The 18953-nt window shown below is 35.7% G+C and overlaps 1 protein-coding gene across 9 annotated transcripts in view; it reads left to right on the forward strand.

Moving 5' to 3' along the window:
• The window catches only part of NBEA (neurobeachin), a 656478-nt gene that overhangs the window by 415610 nt on the left and 221915 nt on the right, over nt 1–18953 (forward strand). For all 9 annotated transcript variants that reach the window (XM_025263201.3, XM_044927359.2, XM_025263205.3 and 6 more), the window contains one exon: nt 8109–8252. In XM_025263201.3, the coding sequence (XP_025118986.2) occupies nt 8109–8252 (144 nt within the window). The remainder of the gene's footprint in view (nt 1–8108; nt 8253–18953) is intronic.

The raw sequence follows: 18953 nt of genomic DNA on the forward strand, positions 1-18953 counted from the left end.
TGTTAGAATTTCCTATTAATATATTTAGATAAAATGAGATGAAATTTCCATTCTTTCCATCTCTTTCCAATTATGGAAGAAAATTATGTATTATGTGGATCATCTATATAATTCTGTAAAACAAATTATGATATCAACTTTGTTGAGAAAGCATTTTTTTTTCCTTATGTTCAGTTCAGTCGCTCAGTCGTGTCCAACTTTTTCCTTATGTAAGATACTACAAATATTTATATTCATAAGATGCCTCATTCAAAATCAAAGACAAATTTCAAATATATTGATTCTTATATCATTTTATTTAATAATACCTTTAAGTGAATGATATGATTATTGAGGGAAAACGATTTTTAATGTAAGCTATTTACACTCTCTTCAACTTTACAAACACTTCTTGGTACCTGCCTACATGCTGTCCTTGCTGTCTTCAGGAAGCATCTGATCTAATGGAGGCATTGAAGGCTCATATTGCCTTGTAATGAATACAAACAGAGTATCACAACAGCATGGTGATAGGAAGATTAATCCCAACTGAAGGAAGGGAAACCATTATTGAATAATCAGTATCTGCTGGGTATTGTGCTCATAAGACCTAAAATGCATTTGGTAGCTTATTTGAGTTTTGTGATCCTCACATCAGCCTGCATTTTTCGCTCTTTGCATAAACCTTAGGCAGGAGAAGGCAATGGCACCCCACTCCAGTACTCTTGCCTGGAACATCCCATGGACAGAGGAGCCTGGTAGGCTGCAGTCCATGGGATCGCGAAGAGTCGGGCATGACTGAGCGACTTCCCTTTCACTTTTCACTTTCATGCATTGGAGAAAGAAATGGCAGCCCACTCCAGTGTTCTTGCCTGGAGAATCCCTGGGACAGGGGAGCCTGGTGGGCTGCCTTCTGTGGGGTCGCACAGAGTCGGACACGACTGAAGCGACTTAGCAGCAGCCGCAGCAGTGTTGTAATCAATAAAGAATTGGTTGTATCCTTGTTCCGTTTTAAATTAAAGACTTAGTAAACTCTTTTTAATACTCTTGTTATTTTCTCAACATTTTAACAAAACATTTTAAGAACTTATTATGGGAGATGTGATAGATGTGGGTTCAATCCCTGGGTCAGAAAGATTCCCTAGAGAAGGAAATGGCAACCCACTGCAGTATTCTTGCATGGAGAATCCCATGGACAGAGGAGCCTGGTGGGCTACAGTCAAAAAGAGTTGGACACAACTGAGCGACTAACACTGTACAAAAAATATTCATGCATTTCAAAGTATTTCAGCATCCATTGTCTCATTTTAACACTGCAATAATCCTTTAAGAGTTCACTTAGTAAATACTTAGTCCTCTTCCAACAGCCTAGGAAACTGAAGTTAGGAGATTGGTCTGGATTTTTTTTTTTTAGTATGTTCTTAATGGATGCTTACTGGAAAAAAGAAGAAAAGAATTGCAAATCACATAGTTCACCTTCCTCACGTATGAGGAAATTGTAAAGGACGTAAAGAGAAAAGTAACTTAAGTGCTGTACTTTTTCATACTCTTCATGGGGTTCTCAAGGCAAGAATACTGAAGTGGTTTGCCATCCCCTTCTCCAGTGAACCACGTTTTGTCAGAACTCTCCATCACCAGCTCAGATGGACATGAGTTTGAGCAAGCTCTGGGAGTTGGTGATGGATAGGGAAGCCTGGCGTGCTGCAGTCCGTGGAGTCGCAAAGAGTCGGACACAACTGAGTGACTGAACTGAACTAAACTGAAGTGCTGTACATATAAAATGATTAATATACTGATTATATATTTATTTTCATGTGCTCACTCAACAAATATTTATTGATTGCCACTTTTTTGACACTTGTTGCACTGGAAATAAAAATCTAATTGAGTACACCTAAATGAAAACCTTAGGAAAAAATATCAAAAACAACAGTATATTGGGACTATATATAAGATACAAAATGTATGCAGAGAAGAGAGTAATCAAACTGAATCTTGAAGAACAAAGCAGGTGAGCAAATTCCCTGTAAGAGAAACTCCACATGTCATACTTAAAGGTTTGAAACAGTGTGGCATGTTTGGTAACAAAAGCTTTCAGCTCTTGGGGAACACAAAGTGTGAAGAGATCAAATTGGCAAATTAGTGAGATTAAATAGGCAGGGAGAGGATCATGAATTATAGACCATATACTTAAATTGTACAGATCAAATAACATTGAGAAGAGATTCTCACAGAGTAAATATACAGTATATAGGTAGATACATAGGTAGGTAGGTAGGTAGATAGATACATATATACATCCATGTATTTTTAATAAATGAAAATTAAAGACATTTCCAAACTCAATGCAGAATAAGTAATAACTACAATATAAAACTGATAAGAAACATGCCACACTAAAATTGGCTTGCTGTGGGTTTATCTTTTCTTTGTGCATTAGCAAAACAGACATGATTTATTGCTTACCTATTATTATAAATTACTTTTTTCCTTATTGGTATAGATATTTATTTATTGTTTACCTATTATTATAAATTAATTTTTTTCCTTATTAATATAGATATTTTAGAATTGACTATAGAATAACTCCTTAAACAGAAATAAACTACTGAATAGTACTTTTTGTACACTGACTGCTTGTGTTTATCAGTAGAAAAAGATATGATGGGCAAATGAAATAAATTATTTGCCTTAATTGCCCAGAGTTTCCAGTAAGACATATTCTCTGAACATTATCAAGATAAGTTAATGTGTCTGATATCTGTATTTTAACTTATACTTGTTTAAAATAGCAATAAAACTTTTAAATGATAATTATTATTGTATTATAATAGTAATGCTAGAGTATAGGTAACAGTACTGAAACTAGAAACATCTTAGTTTTCTTGTTAACTTCACTTTTAATATATATTGTTTCATATGAATCCTTATTAGTAAGAGAAATACTATGAGAAAGGAGCTTTATTTAGGGTCATGTAATGCCATGTACTATATTAGATAACATTTTCACATACAGAGCTTTAAGCATATTTACATACTAAGAAATCTAATGTGTATAGGATAGTTTCCTGCATTTGTAATATGATGTGGAAAATATTTTAAGTGTAATTTTGGATTTGACTTCTTGAATCTATAATTTGATGGGATTTTTTTTATTCTGGAACCTTTCAAATGTTATGGCATTTTAATGTTTTCCTGGAGAATAAGCATATATGTCTGTCCTGTCCAGGTTTACACATAATTCACATTTTCGAATCTAAGGCTTTCTGGTGGTTTGTGGTACCCGCTCGTTAATTTCTTGATGAATGGCTAAAGAGGCCAAGAGGTGCTCTCAGTCCAACTTGTCTTCTGAAGATAGATGATCTCAGATAAATTCCCTTCCCAATCAGATTTTGATTTGTTGGGTGTTAAACCAATTCTTCCTAAGGACAGTGTTTATAAGCCTTGTAATGAGACAGCCCTTTGAGACCTTACCTCTTTTTGCCTGTAATTTTGATAAATGATAGTCTAATTCATAAAGGATATTGTGATTGAAAAGCACTTTTGGATCTCATACACATTAATTTAGATAAATGTTTGGTGCAGTACCATAAAATTAGGAAGTTTACCGAGCTGCAAACTGATAATACTTCAACAGGGATGGTAAGTTCTGGTGTGTTGGTAGGAATTCATTTACTACATATCTTTTAAACACACAATTGTTTTGCTGCTTTAAAACTAGAGGGGGTAACACTGAAAGCTTAATATACATTTGAGAGCTCACATTCCTTTAACTGCAATTTGCTTATTGGTAAATTTTAATTTTAATAACACAAGAGTAATGTAAAGCCTTTTTTTTTTTTAAAGACAAAGCAGAATACAGACGGTTGTGATATGAGCAAAAACTTACTTTATCAAACTGACTCATGCATACATAAAGGAGGTTATTGACTATTTCTTGTTAAGAACCAAGTTCCCTTTTGTGTTAATACATAAGATTCTTCAACTATCTCTCAAACTGAAGGCAGTTCACCAAGAATCTCTGAGATGTCCTGGGATTTTCAGGTTAAGAGATATCCAGAGGTAACTTTATGAGAACTTGCTCTGTCCTAGGCAGTGTGCTGAGAACTGGGCATACCAAGGCAGAATGATGTTTCTACTCATCAAGGAAGGAGCTTCCAGGCTCTGTGGAGATAACAAGCACACAACCAATTATAATACATGTAACTACTGTAGTAGCAAGACTTACGAGACATGATGGATGTATAGGGAAAGAGCACACAGACCTACCTAAAGAATTCAGAGAGGGGAACTCGGGATGTGTAGACTTGAACTTCAGTTCAGCAAGTGTTTGTGGCACACGTGCTTAGTACCAGGCACTGATGCTGCAGAATGAAGCTACAGCCCAGAGGAGAAGACATACTCATAATGGAGAGCACCCACTCAGTGTGGTTGAGTTCTATGTAGACTGCGAAAGTATGGGTAGGTTAGGAAAGGCACCCAAAAGAGGTGAGTTTTGAAGGCCGAGTAGAAATTACCCAAACAAAGGAGGAAAGAGAGAACATACCTTATTGAAGGAATGCTTTTAACACAGATAAAGAGATCCAAGAAAGCATGACATATTCTGGAAGCTGTAAATGGTTCAGTATTGCTCATGGGAAAGTAAGAAAAGGTTAAACAAAACTGGTAATGAGAGGATAAAAGGCCTTAATCAGTCATACTAAGGAGCTTAGATTTTATCTTAGGGTATAAGCCTTGCATTGAGTGTTGTTGATTGGAGGAGTTAATAAATAATATTAAGCAGGAAAATATTTTCAAGTTATTAGTGTTGAAATAAAATAATAATCTGACAAAAGTATGAAGGATGGTGTAAATAAGGGAGCTGTCAAGGCAATGGCAACCCACTCCAGTACTCTTGCCTGGAAAATCCCATGGACAGAGGAGCCTGATAGGCTGCAGTCCATGGGGTCACGAAGGGTCGGACACGACTGAGCAACTTCACTTTCCCTTTTCACTTTCATGCATTGGAGAAGGAAATGGCAACCCACTCCAGTGTTCTTGCCTGGAGAATCCCAGGGACGGCAGAGCCTGGTGGGCTGCCGTCTATGGGGTCGCACAGAGTTGGACACAACTGAAGCGACTTAGCAGCAGCAGCAGCAGCAAGGCCTTCTAAACCAAAATGGTGATGGCTTGAACTACAGTTGAGACCATCACCTTACAGGGTGAATCACGTGTCTGTGGCTTAATGAAGTGTATTGATCAAAATAGGAGGAGGTGAAGGAACAAGAGATAATTCGTTCATTTAGGGAAATGTGGAATTAGGAATATCCAGCTGAAGATGTCTAGTAGACATATGGCTATAAAGGACTCAGGAGAGAGCTCTTGGTTGTTAATCTTTGGATTTGCCTCTTTGTTCCAAAAGGTGCAAGCTTCGAATTTCTCAAATTAAGATACTAAGCAAGCAACAAACAGCATATAGATAGCTGCCCCCAGAAGATCACTGTTGGGCTGGCTCTATATCTCCAAGACTCCAAATGAAATAAAGATGAGGTACTGGAGCATACAGTAATCAGTCCTCAATCTTTTATTCCAGAAATGAGAATCATCTGTGGGCCAATGAAAGAAGACTACACATATAACCCATTTAAGTCTCCTCACCTTCCAAGCAGCATTGATCTCTAATAGTACTGCTTGTTTTCTTAAGTGTTTATTGAAAGATATATTTAACAATCCATTACTTTATACTGTTAAGCTGTATTTAAACTGGGCTCTCTAAATGCTGCTGCTGCTGCTGCTGCTGCTAAGTCGCTTCAGTCGTGTCCAACTCTGTGCGACCCCATAGACGGCAGCCCACCAGGCTCCCCTGTCCCTGGGATTCTCCCCTGGGATTCTCCAGGCAAGAACACTGGAGTGGGTTGCCATTTCCTTCTCCAATGCATGAAAGTGAAAAGTGAAAGTGAAGTCGCTCAGTCGTGTCCGACAAAAGCTCGGATGACAGAGTATATCTCTCAGCCAATGACACAGTGCTACTGTGACATGACTGTGTACCTCAACAGTATTTTTTACTCCTCTATGGGCTACCTTTGAGTCAATTTGTTAATGTTTTAGCAAACAGAACTGGCCCTGAATAGCTAACAAAAAAAGAATTGTGAATGCTGCAAAGAAAGAAGCTAACACTTTGGTTTACGATGCAAGTTTTACCACAGCTAGATGCTTAACCAAGAAATGGTTGAGCAAGTATCAGTAGACAGAAAGGACTGTTGGAAATCCCTATATTGGACTAGGAGAATTAACCAAAAGTGTTCATTGTTCACTGGATTTATGGCCAAAGGTATGACAAGATTTGGAAAATAAGTACGTTTGTACACAAAACCATAGCATCCCCTGAAACTATGATACAAAAATACTATATAGCAATGATTTATTTTGCCTCCATTTCAGAAATGGACTTCCCTGGTAGTTCAGCTGATAAAGAATCCACCTGCAATACAGGAGACCCTGGTTCGATTCCCGGGTCAGGAAGATCCCCTGGAGAAGGGGTAGGCTACCCACTCCAGTATTCTTGGGCTTCCCTGGTGGCTCAGGCGGTAATGAATCTGCCTGCAATGTGGGAGACCTGGGTTTGATCCCTGAGTTGGGAAGATCTCCTTGAGAAGGGAAAGGTTACACACTCCAGTTTTCTAGCCTGGAGAATTCCATGGACAGAGGAGCCTGGCAGGCTACAGTCCATGGTATCGCAAAGAGTCGGACACAACTGAGCGACTTTCACTTTCATTTCAGGAATATATGCAGCACACCAAATGAAATGTGAAGATACTTTTCTAGTTAATGCTGCCCTTTGAACCCTATACCCTAATACTAAAGCTGGAACACAGTAAATTAAACCATATTCCTCCATATTGAATTCCAACTTCAGGTGACATGAAATATAGGTATTTCTTAGCTATATATATATATATATATATATATATATAATTTACTTATAGCTCTGATAATTTCACATTCATTATCACCTGCCAAAGCAGATGTCTGAATTAAATATTGAAATATTTGTTAAAGAGTCAAATCCATGAGACATTTAAATGCATTGTAATTTCTAACATTCACATAGATTAACATGTTAATGCTAGGCCAACTAATTTTTCTCAGTTACTTTTTGTGTGTTTCAATTTTAGCCATTTGTACTACTTTCATTGTTGTTTAGTCGCTAAGTTTTGCCCAACTCTTTTGCGACCCTATGAACTGTAGCCCGCCAGGCTCCTCTGCCCATGGGATTTCCCAGGCAAGAATATTGGAGTAGGTTGCCATTCTGTTCTCCAGGGGATCTTCCCAACTCAGGAATACTGAACCCGCATCTCTTGCATTGACAGGCAGATTCTTTACCCTTGAGCCACCAGGAAAGCCCTCGTACTACTTTTTATATATCAAAATAAGGATGTCACGGCTAATTTCAGTTCAGCCCAGTTGCTCGGTCATGTCTGACTCTGAGACCCCATGGACTGCAGCACACCATGCTTCCCTGTCCATCACCAGCTCCTGGAGCTTGCTCAGACTCATGTCCATCAAGTCGGTGATGCCATCCAACCATCTCATCTACTGTCATCCCCTTCTCCTCATTGCTAAGGAAATAGCTGTTTTGAAGTATTTACATTTTATGCCTACATCTTTCCGTACTCTTTCTGTGGCTTTCCAATAACAGCCATTTCTCCCTTCAGATGTGAATGCTTTCTTATTTTCTTCATACTTATCTACTTTTGTGAATGATCTGATCAGTTGATTATCTGATTCACACTAAAGTGTAATTGTGTAAACGTGTATAACTTTTATGGCTCAGAAAACCTAGTTTGTGGTGAAGTACAGATTTTTTTTTGTAGAAAGTACAGTGATCTTAGAATGCCAAGTTCTAGGTTCCCAACCATGCATGTAGCTTTATCCGCCTGTTTCCTCACCTGTGACATTAACACCCCTTGCCTTTCTCACAGAGTTATTTAGAACAAACGAAATACAAAAGGTACATTTTTTTTTCTATAGTTGAAAGTAATATGTAAATGCAGTATATATCTATAAGAAAGTAATAGCTTTTTCTCTAACACTTACTGAAAGTAAAACAATCACAGTGATCTAAATGACTATATTTTGGTTGTGATTAGGGACTGAAGAAGATGTGGTAAAGTCAAAGAAAACATTCAGAAGTCAAGCGATAGTGAATCAGAATGCAGAGACAGAGCTTATGCTGGAAGGAGATGACGATGCGGTCAGTCTACTCCAAGAGAAAGAAATCGACAATCTCGCAGGTAAATTGTTATTTTTTTATTTGTTGTAATAAGTGCACATGATGTTGGTGAATTTGAGGTCAATCTTCTGGTGAATAAGCTTGTGCCAGTGGTTAGAACAGTGGTCAGTCATCTTAATGTTAATAATTTATCTCATTTCTAAGATTGAAAAGAGGAAACTAAACATCAGGCTAATGATAAATGAATAGCATCTACTCTCTGTGTAATGAAGAGCAACTTTTAATATAGAAAAAATAATGGAGAGCACAAATTGTTCTCACTAACTGCCTAAATAATTGGGGGTGAGGGTGGCAAGGGGAACACGATGGTAATTTAACCTATGACTGACATGCTAAGAGCTATGAAAAATAGTTACTTCAACCAGGTGACTGTGGAATTAGCCATTTCCTCCCTGCTGTCACTCTTGGGAATTCCTTCCCCATTACTGTTTTTCCTCTGTTCCCACAGCACTAATCCCCATTACTACAAAACAATCACTGCATGCCTACTCTCAATTTTCACTCGTTCTGGCGCTCGTCTAAGGTCAATTCAGAGCAGCAGATCAATGGCCCGATGGGTTATAGATGTCTTAGTGTTGGCCCATAACCATTTTGGGGTTTTAAACCACTTTGAGAATCCAATGGAAGTAGATTGTTTCATGAAGATACCCATACAGTCCTGTACAGAGAGCTCACTGACCCCTGGAAACCAATGTATGGAATTATATCCTGGATCTCAGACTAAAAACTCCTGCTTTAGAGTCTCAAAAGGGACTGAGTCTTAACCTTTATTCTGCATTTTCACCCCATACAACTTCGGGGTGGCAGATGGCAACAGAGAAGTGGACTTATAATTATCCTTCTGTTTATAAAATAGTGCTCCTTTTTCTACAAGTGTGCCAAAAATTACCTGGCATGTTTTAGGAATGTCTCCAACCATATTTCTGCCAGTTAGAAAACTCATTTTACCAAAGAGAAGTTATTGTTGATTGTAAACTGGAGACAGCACATTATTGTCCCTCTCCTAGAAAATGTTTAATAAGGCAGTTCTAATATCAGCTCTTGGATGTCCCTATGTTATTAGCAATTCTCTATCATGAAAATGATTTGTCCTGTTCAAAACTAATCTTAAGTCTATAAACCAGTGTTTGCCTCAGATTCCTAAGTAAATGTTCAAGTTTTGGTTCTGTTGTTTTTGTATTTGTTAAAAATACTTCAGACTTTTTTATCTGAGGCCATTTGGCAATTTAAGCAAATGAAGTCATTATTTCTTTTTGCCACAATTTTTTTTTGTTTTGTTTTTCCGGTCTTACTCTTGATCCTAATGAACTGGTGAATATTCACAAACATGATTCCCGACATTTTTAGATAATGTGTTGTCTTTCCTTATTCCCATATCCTCACAGATATATTCAGTAATTATACAGTTATTTAGTTTAGCATCTCTGGACTTCAGTTTCCACTAAAGGTAGTTAATACATATTTGGCTACTGCCTTGAAGTTTATTATGATAAGATCTGCCCAGTAATACCAGAGGCAAAATCTGATAAAGGTTAATAACTCCTTTGTATTTCTCTCTTTTAATAGTAGACAGAGTAATTATTAATATTAATTTATGCTTATAAGCAAAATTCTCAAAATAACCTTAAGTTAAAATACTTGAAGAACAAAGAAAGTAGACTTGAAGTAAACTGTTTAAAAATCCAATTGTGCGGCCCTTGACCAATTCACTCTCTCAGTACTCCTCCCACTTCTGTCTTTTAAACAGATTTTTCTTTGAGCAAATTTGCTCCTTTACTTTCTACCTGGTCCTAACTCATAGTCTCTGTAGAATCCATGTGTCTGAAAAACCTTACAAAGTGTCCTAAAACACTGATCTTCTACCAGATCTTCAGTGTTCACGTTTAAATCAGCACTGCACAGATGTGACCCTGATCTCTGAATGCGGTAGGAAAGAAGTAGGGTATGGATGTTTTGTGAAGCGAGAAGTAAGGGTCACAGAAAGCATCTCTATAGTTTGTAGGTGTCTCATAGATTCATTTTGTAAATACTAAAGCCTGTTTACTAATCTGGACTGCTGTGATAGTGACAATGTTACAGAAAAATAATTTGGAAAGTTGGTTACAAACCAGTATTTTTAGGTTCAAAAAATCAGCTGTTAATAAGTTTTAAACCATATATATATATATAATTTGTTTTCTAACGAATTCTGATCCAAATAATTGTTATCTCTGTCTCAGAAATTAAAATTTGTTCATTAATAATGCCTTTCTTAGGGTCAGTTTCTGTTTATAGGAAAAAAAAAGAGTAAGAATAGCTAGCATGTCTTGCTAGAAACCAGTCACTGTTCAAAGAGCTTCATGTGTAATAACCTATATTACCTGAATTTTACAAATCAGGATATAGAGGCCAAGACAAATGTAAGTAGCTTGCATAAGGTTAAAAAGTATATAATAATATACTTCCTTAGAAATCCATAGTATATGGCATGAACTAAAATGAACCAAGTAGTATATTTAAATAAATATGTATATATATTTAAAGACTCTTCTAAAATTATGTAGAACAAGATCCTTGGTTTATAACTCAGTTTTTATGGACTCCCAGTATACTGTACTTAAAAGTTTATGAATAAGCCTGGTAATTAATTTTACCTTTATATATGGGTTTCCCCAAATCATCTTGTAAGTTAAAATCTGACAGAGCATTTTTGGCACATTTGGATTTAAATATTGACCCTTTCTCATGTTTTCTCCATTTTCTTTTAGTTTTAATAAAGATAAAATGTCGACAAAGTTCTATAGTTTTAAATGTCAACAATTTTCTATTTCACTTTTAGTTCCTTTTCTTCCCAAGCTGTTCATCTCAAGAGGCAAGTTAAATAAATGTGTGTGATTATTAATTGCTCAATTTATTACATAGTTTGCAAATGGCTAATATGATTATAATATAGAACTATGTCAATCAATTCAGTAATTATTACAATAACACCTAACTTAATTTATTTAAATTGCTGTTTTAGTTTATAGTGATTGACCAATGTGAATTAGTACCTAAGATATCCTATGTAACTAAAATTTTCAATTTACTAATTTTTACTTAAAACATTGAAATTATTTTAATTCAACTGATTTTAATCTAAAATCTCATTTATTTTCATCTGAAATTTAATTTGGCAAGTTATTTCTTCAAACAATTGTTGAGTAAAATTTAAAATTAACTCAAATTTATGTGAATTGACAAGTGAATTATTTAATTGATCGAAAGACTTTTCTCCCACTGATAAAATGTATTTCATTTTTTTTAGAGTAGTAATTCTGTCACATATTTGTAAAACAATAGAAATATTTTACATAATAGAATTATAATGCATGTGGATTCCTTTATTATTGCTTCCAAATGTTAGTAATTTTGCTAATTTAGGGAATTCTGAGTTAATGACAATGGTCCTTTATGCTTGATCAGTTCTGTAAGTGGTAGAAAAATGTTTTGTGTGTATGTAAGCTATTATTACCAACAATCCATCCATATACTTAATGTCAAATAACTGAAAAGATTTTCTGCAAGCCCACACCACCAATGTTCAGACTTCTCTTTCCACCCAAAATGTCCTTGATACATCTCTGCAGTACATCATCCCTTATTTCCTGTTATCAAAATCTCTACCCTTTTAAAATACCTACTTAAATACAATACTTTATGAAATACTCACTAGCCAATCTTAGCTTCCCATAATAATTTTTGGCAGCAACTTTTCTGTTGCCATACAATTGACTCATTTAAAGTGCACAATGATTTTAATGATTTTTGTATATTTATAGTTATGTAACCATCACCACCATTTAAGAACATTTCATCACCCCAAGAAGAAATCTCATACTCTTTAGCTATTCCTCCCAAAATTCTCATCTTCCCTCCCTTCCTTCCAGCCCTAGAGGACCATTAACCTGCTTTCTGTCTCCATACATTTGCTTATTCTGCACATTTCATGTCAGTGGAATCATATAATATGGAGTCTTTTGTGACTAGTTTCTTTTAGTTATCATAATGTTTTCAAGGCTCATCCATGTTGTAACGTGTATGTCTTTTTTTACTGTGAATAATATTCCATTGTTGGACTGTATCACATTTTGTTTATCCATCCTTCGTTGTTTATCAAATGTTTATGGACATTTGGTTTGTTTTCATCTTTTGGCCATTACAACAATGCTGCTGTGAATATTCATTTGCAACACTTTATGCAAACATATGCTTTTATTTCTCTTGGGTGTATACCTAGGCATGGAATTGCTGGGTCAAATAATTATTTTTAACTTTTTGAGGAACTACTAGACTGCTTTCCAAAGTGGCAGCATTATTTTATATTCCTGTCAGCAGTATGCAAGGGTCCAGTTTCTCCACATTTTTCCCAGTGCTGGTTATCTATCTTTTTATTATAGCTAACCCATAAAATTTTGATTATATCACTCTCAAGACACTTTATTACTGAAGCCTTGTTTGGCAGATGCTTTTCTGTATACTTCCCTCCTTTTAGACTGTAACACTAGCAACTACATCCCTTGTACCTTTGAACCATGAGGATATTGTCTAAAAAAATGACTTGCCCTTAAAATGTTCCCATTGAAAAAGTTCATTTTACGTAAGCTGGAGAGCTGAGATAATTACTGGATAATTTATACCAAAATCAAGAGACAAAATAAAACTTCTTTTAAGCTATTGAAATTAAGTGTTTGGGGCTTGAATTATCAGATCATATGTTCATACTGATTCATTCATTCAAATAATCACTTGACTTTTCCAGAGTAAGAATACCTACAGTTAAGCTAATCTTGGTTCCATCCCAATTTCCAGGGATTATGTCACTTTAACTAAATGTTTCTTGAGGTTCCACCATTTTTAACATCAAGATACCACTGTGAACTCTTAATTAAAAAATTGTTTTTCTCTACCACATAGAAAACATGTCCTGTAACCAATGGACTATACTGTTGCTTTGAATATTTTGAAAAGAGTAATTATAATTAGTACAGGAAACTAGCATTAGGAGGAAGAAGTGTTAGAATGTAAGCAGTTGGATTTTTCTGTGAGGGAAGGTTTTCAAAGTGGTGAGGTGGTAGATTTACAATCCTTTACACACAAGTGCACACATACACACACACTTTCTAAGCAAAGTCAAGAATCTGAAATTTATAAGAAATACATTATGTGAATTTAAGACTGAGAAAAAATATAGATATAAGTAGGAGACCTAAGAAAAATAGAATGTAGTCAATGGGAGGTTCTCCTACATGACAGTCACCTTCCTCACATGGCTCACCTTTAATGTTCATAACAGTTCCCAGTGCAATTTCACTGATGTTTATTGGGCAGTAGTTGTTCAGACTGCTTTTCTCATTGTTAACTGGTAAAATTGTTTGCATTTCTTTCAGTCTTTGTTCTACCAATTCAAAATGAAAGCAATTATCAAATGTGAATTGGGGAGAAACTTGTTTCGAGTTTTTAAAATTATGAAATTTTCAGGTATTCAGCATTATAATTCAACATCTGTATACATATAAAGTACTCACCTTCACAATTTTAATTATCTTCCATTACTGTACAGTTGACTCCCTACACCAGTTTTTTAGAAATTTTTTTAAGTTTGACCATTCCTACCTCCCTAAATCTACTTGACTGCATTTCATGTACTCATTTACTTACTTATTAACACCTTTTGAGTACTTAGTGACTATGTAGAATTCTGGGGTTCAGAAACTGATGGGAAGAAAGTCGTCAGGAGAATTAGTTCTACTTCCACTCCTCAGTAAATCAAATAACCAGGAAATTATGGTACAGAGTATGTCTACCCTAGGTAAGTGAAAGTAGACAATTAAGATGATCAGAGAGATAATTAGGCCTTTAAATGTTCTAACTTGGAATGTTCAGCACCCAGAGACAAAGTTGTGTATATAGCAAGTGAAGGTTACCTAAAAACTGAGCTAAGAAAGGAAGGTAAAGCAAAACATAGGGCAAACAGGAAGGAAGAACTCAAGATTCTAGACAATTATAATAATAAAATGAAAGGAACAGCAGAATTCTAAAACCGAAGACTTTTTCAAGGAAATGTGTTATTTAAATAAGAAAAAAAGAGTATGAGCTGAAATCACAGGAAAAAAAAATATTGTAATTGTTTAATGGAATAAGAGAATAAGTTCTGTACATGAAAACAAGGTCAGTGTTTCATAGATGGAGATAAACTCTGACTCAGATCTTGTCTGCTTGAGTTAGGCCTAACTATTCCACACAACTCAAATCAAATAGAATTAATGAAGATTCTTTTCCTGATAGAACTAATATTTTTTTAAAAATCTCTGGCATTTATAATTAAGTAGTTTTAATTACAAAGTCTAACTAGACTGGAGTCAACCTGATATTTGTATTTAAAGGAAAATAGTTTTTAAACATGTTAGATTCTCTGAAAAGCATTATTTTTTGCTCAGGATTTTTTCCTTAATTTTTAAACCCATGTGTATTTTAAGGGAAATTTAATCCATATGTCCCCGACTCAGTCACACTTAACTCATCAAAATGTTGTTTAGTAAAAGCTATTTGATGTTGAAAAAGCCTTATGAGTCTTTGTAAGTCTTTCTCTCTTTGAATTAGAAAGTTGCTTTGCAGTCATAAATAGTATACCCAAAGGGTTCGTGTTCAGTTTCAAACACAGAATTCACAAAGATCTTAGAGACAGTGTTAACATATGCTCATTTCTTACCAAAGCTAAAATATTTAAACTTCTAAGTTAATTTTTAAATTCAGTTGAAGAGTTGTGAAAATCAGTGAAAGCTTCACCTTGAATATCTATCCTTCTTAGCCTTTCTTCATTATTTTTAGTGTCTCCATGGCCATTTTAGAGTCTGCAAACATTTTACTATATCCATCTCTCTTTATCTGCCAAAGTATGTGTCTCCTCCAACCATGGATTCTGTAGTCCATAAAAACACTTTAAAGGTACTTTTAACTGTAATGATATCCCACCAATCAAATTCTGTAAATTTAAAATATAAAAGGATATAATTCAACTATGTTTATTACACATAAACCATGATTCCAATCATATATAATTTTCTTGCATCTTTTTTAATTTTAAGAATAAGCATTTCTTTGTATGCTGTAGATCTTTCAAGACCACAGTGATGAGATCTCTTTCTTTCTAATAAAGCATTTTAGATGAGACCTATTTTTATTTTTTACTGTTTTCGCTGTATGGAGAGTATCCCACAAAGTAATCTCTTTCAGATTTATAGTTAAACTATAAACTATAGTTAAACTATACCACCAACATGCAAAATAGGGGCAGCTTGCAACTCAAGTACCATCTCTCTCCTAGGAAGCTAATGTTTCATATGCCATGTTTTTTTTTTTTTTAAAGTATACGAATGAGTGAATTTTATTCACTTGTTGAAAATGTATGGGTCACCTCATTTGTCACACTTGGAGGAAAAAAGTGTGAGATAACAAAACTGTTTTCCCAATGTCAGACTGTGGGTTTTAGTTAATTGAAGAAGAGGAAGGGGTGAAGTTTCATTATGGTATCACTGCCTCATTCCAGAGTGTTCTGTGCTCCCTCTGAAAGAATTTGGCACTAATTCACAATTAGGTGAAAAACTGATTTTGCCCCCACATTTAGAGTAGTGCCATGCTGCTGCTGCTAAGTCACTTCAGTCGTGTCCGACTCTGTGTGACCCCATAGATGGCAGCCCACCAGGCTCCCCCGTCCCTGGGATTCTCCAGACAAGAACACTGGAGTGGGTTGCCATTTCTTTCTCCAATGCATGAAAGTGAAAAGTGAAAGTGAAGTCGCTCTGTCGTGCCCAACTCTTAACAACCCCATGGACTGCAGCCTTCCAGGCTCCTCCGTCCATGGGATTTTCCAGGCAAGAGTACTGGAGTTGGGTGCCATTGTCTTCTCAGAGCAGTGCCATACAAAAGGACAAATAAGTCTTTCTGCATACTGAAAATATTTTATTGATTTAATTATTTTGCTTCAATGACTTAGTGCCTCGGAGCCAGAGTCACAGCCTGCAGAAGGATCTCCAACATAAATAGCACTAAGAATAAGTTTTTACATGGAAATCCATTTATATGTAGTTATTCCAGTAGAATCTGCTCCATCAGTTCAGGCATCAGTCCAATAAACTATAAATCTAGAACTTTGTATCAGTAAAAAAGAAGAGAAAGTCAGGCAGAATTTGCTGGCCAAGTATTGTTAAATATCTTCTTTCCAGACAAAGGGTTTAGGCAGTTTTATTGATCAAAAGAGGACCAATAGTAATGTTTTATGTGTTTTTTTGTTGAAAAGTTCTGTTGAATTTTCCCTTCATTTTTAGCAGATGAAGCGGCTAAATATGTTCAATTTGTATCTAAAATAGGAACCTTAAGAACCAAGTATCAGGAAAACTTTCTTAGAAAGTATGGCTGAGTCCCTTCACTTTTCACCTGAAACTATCATGACATTGTTAATCAGCTATACCCCAGTACAAAATGAGGAGTGTAAAAAAATAAAATCTTTCTCTCTCTCTCACACACACACACACACACTCACACACACAAATAAATCTTGCATCTAAAAATGGATTGTGTGGATAAGTCTGTATTCACCAGGCAGTTTTCAGGGTGTGGGGAGAGGATGAGCTAGTTAAGTAGTAAAGAGTAAGTGCAAATGGGCAAATGATGCCGGGAGATAGAATTTGCATAAGAGAGAAAACAGCCCTACAGGCTGAACACTTCACAACTCTATGAATTAGGTATTACAGTTCATTCTAAGATGTGTAAACTTATGGTCAGACTTTGGGGTGTTTATTTATGATCACATAACAAATAAGTGGGCCAAGAAGTGAACCCATTCTTTCACCAAAAGCCCTTGTTCATCTACTACATCACTGTTTTCTTTTTTTAATTCTAAGTTATAACCTATTGATGGGTTAGCAAATCAATTACTTGAACTATTACCAGTGTTATTTGTAAATGAAATAAAAGAGAAAAGATTCAAATAGAAAATGTCAAAATTCATCACACACAATAAAGATAAGAGCTGGAAGGACCTATTTGAGTCCTTATTCTCTGTTGTCAGATCCTAACTTGACTCAGGTTGGATGTGGTTATCCAAGCAAAACAAATATAAAATATTCAACATATACTGTGTGTAAGACATTATGGTGGGTATTTGGGGTAAAAAGACACATGATTAAAGTTCCTGTTTTCAAAGAGTTTACAGTGTAGTGGGAGAACAGATAATGGAATTTAAAAAAAAGTCCTAAATATACAAAGGAAACCATGATAACACAAAACAGGGCCCTTGACCACCATGTGTATTCTGGAAAGCCTTCCTAGAATGGATGTTTCCTGTTTTGAGTCTGGAATCATAAGTTAAAATTTGGAGTTTTTACAGACAACATGTAAACATCATGTGCTAAAATATCACCTTCCCTGTGAAACTACACTAGTTCTCAGTTATTCAGGTCGAAGTATGAGGCAGAAATCTCCGAAGCTGAGATTGACAGGGTTACAGGTGGTGCATTTTGTGCCATGAGGACCCTATATTTTACCCTAAAGGCTACAGTGAGACAATAATGATTTTTAAGCATGGCAATGGAAAGAACTAATTAATTTTAAAAAAATTACTCAGGCTACTGTGCTGATTATGATTTTAGGATGTCTAGACTTGAGGTAAGAGGCTCTTGTTGCCCACATCAGAGGTAATGAAAGCTTGAACTAAACTGGTGGTAGAAGAAAGAGAAGGGGACAGCTTCGAACAACACGGAGGAGGTCAGATGTGAGGGACCATGATAATTAATCAGTTGTGAGGAGTAGGAATGAGGGGAATCTGGCCTGGGAGAAGAAATTATCTAGAAGCTATTAAATGTGTTTGGGAATGTAAAGATGCAGGGCTTTAGGGGAAAGAGAAATGAAGATGACTGGTCATCCTGGTCTGTTGGATATCTGAGTTTTTCTAATATATATGAAGGTTTGTAATTTGAGAGCCAAGTTGGGCATAGAATTCATAATTTAAACCTCTGAGATAACCCAAGGAAAGTAAGAATATATAAAGAGAAGAACAGCAGCCCAAAGTCAGATCCCCTGTGTAACAATAAGGTTTAATTGGCCAACAAAGGACAATGTCTCAGGGATACCAAGAAGGAGGTCAGGAAGAAAGAGAACAGGAGAGAATACAGGCACACCTGGGAGATATTGTAGGTTCTGTTCCACAAAGCGAGTATTGGAGTAGATCAAGTCACGTGATTTTTTGTTTTCCTAGTGCATAGAAATTATGTTAATATTTAAATTATACTATAGTCTGTTAAGTGTGCAATAGCATTGTGTCTAAAAAAGTGAAAATATCTTAATTTTAAATATTATTGTTAAAAAATGTCAACCATCATCTGAGCCTTCAGCTAGTCATAATCTTTTTGCTGGTGGAGGGTCTTGCCTCTATGTGAAGTCTGCTGACTGATCAAGGTGGTGGTTGCCGAAAGCAGGAGTGTCTGTGGCAATTTCTTAACATAAGACCACAGTGAAGTTTGCCACATGGATTGACTCGTCCTTTCACAAATGATTTCTCTGTAGCATGCAATGCTATTTGATCACATTTGCCCACAACAGAATCTTTTAAAATTGAGCTTTGTCCTCTCAAACCCCACCACTGCTTTATCAGCTAAGTTTATGTACCATTTTTTTTTTTTAAGTA

This window comes from Bubalus bubalis, chromosome 13 (assembly GCF_019923935.1).
Source record: "Bubalus bubalis isolate 160015118507 breed Murrah chromosome 13, NDDB_SH_1, whole genome shotgun sequence".
Classification (NCBI taxonomy): Eukaryota; Metazoa; Chordata; class Mammalia; order Artiodactyla; family Bovidae; genus Bubalus; species Bubalus bubalis.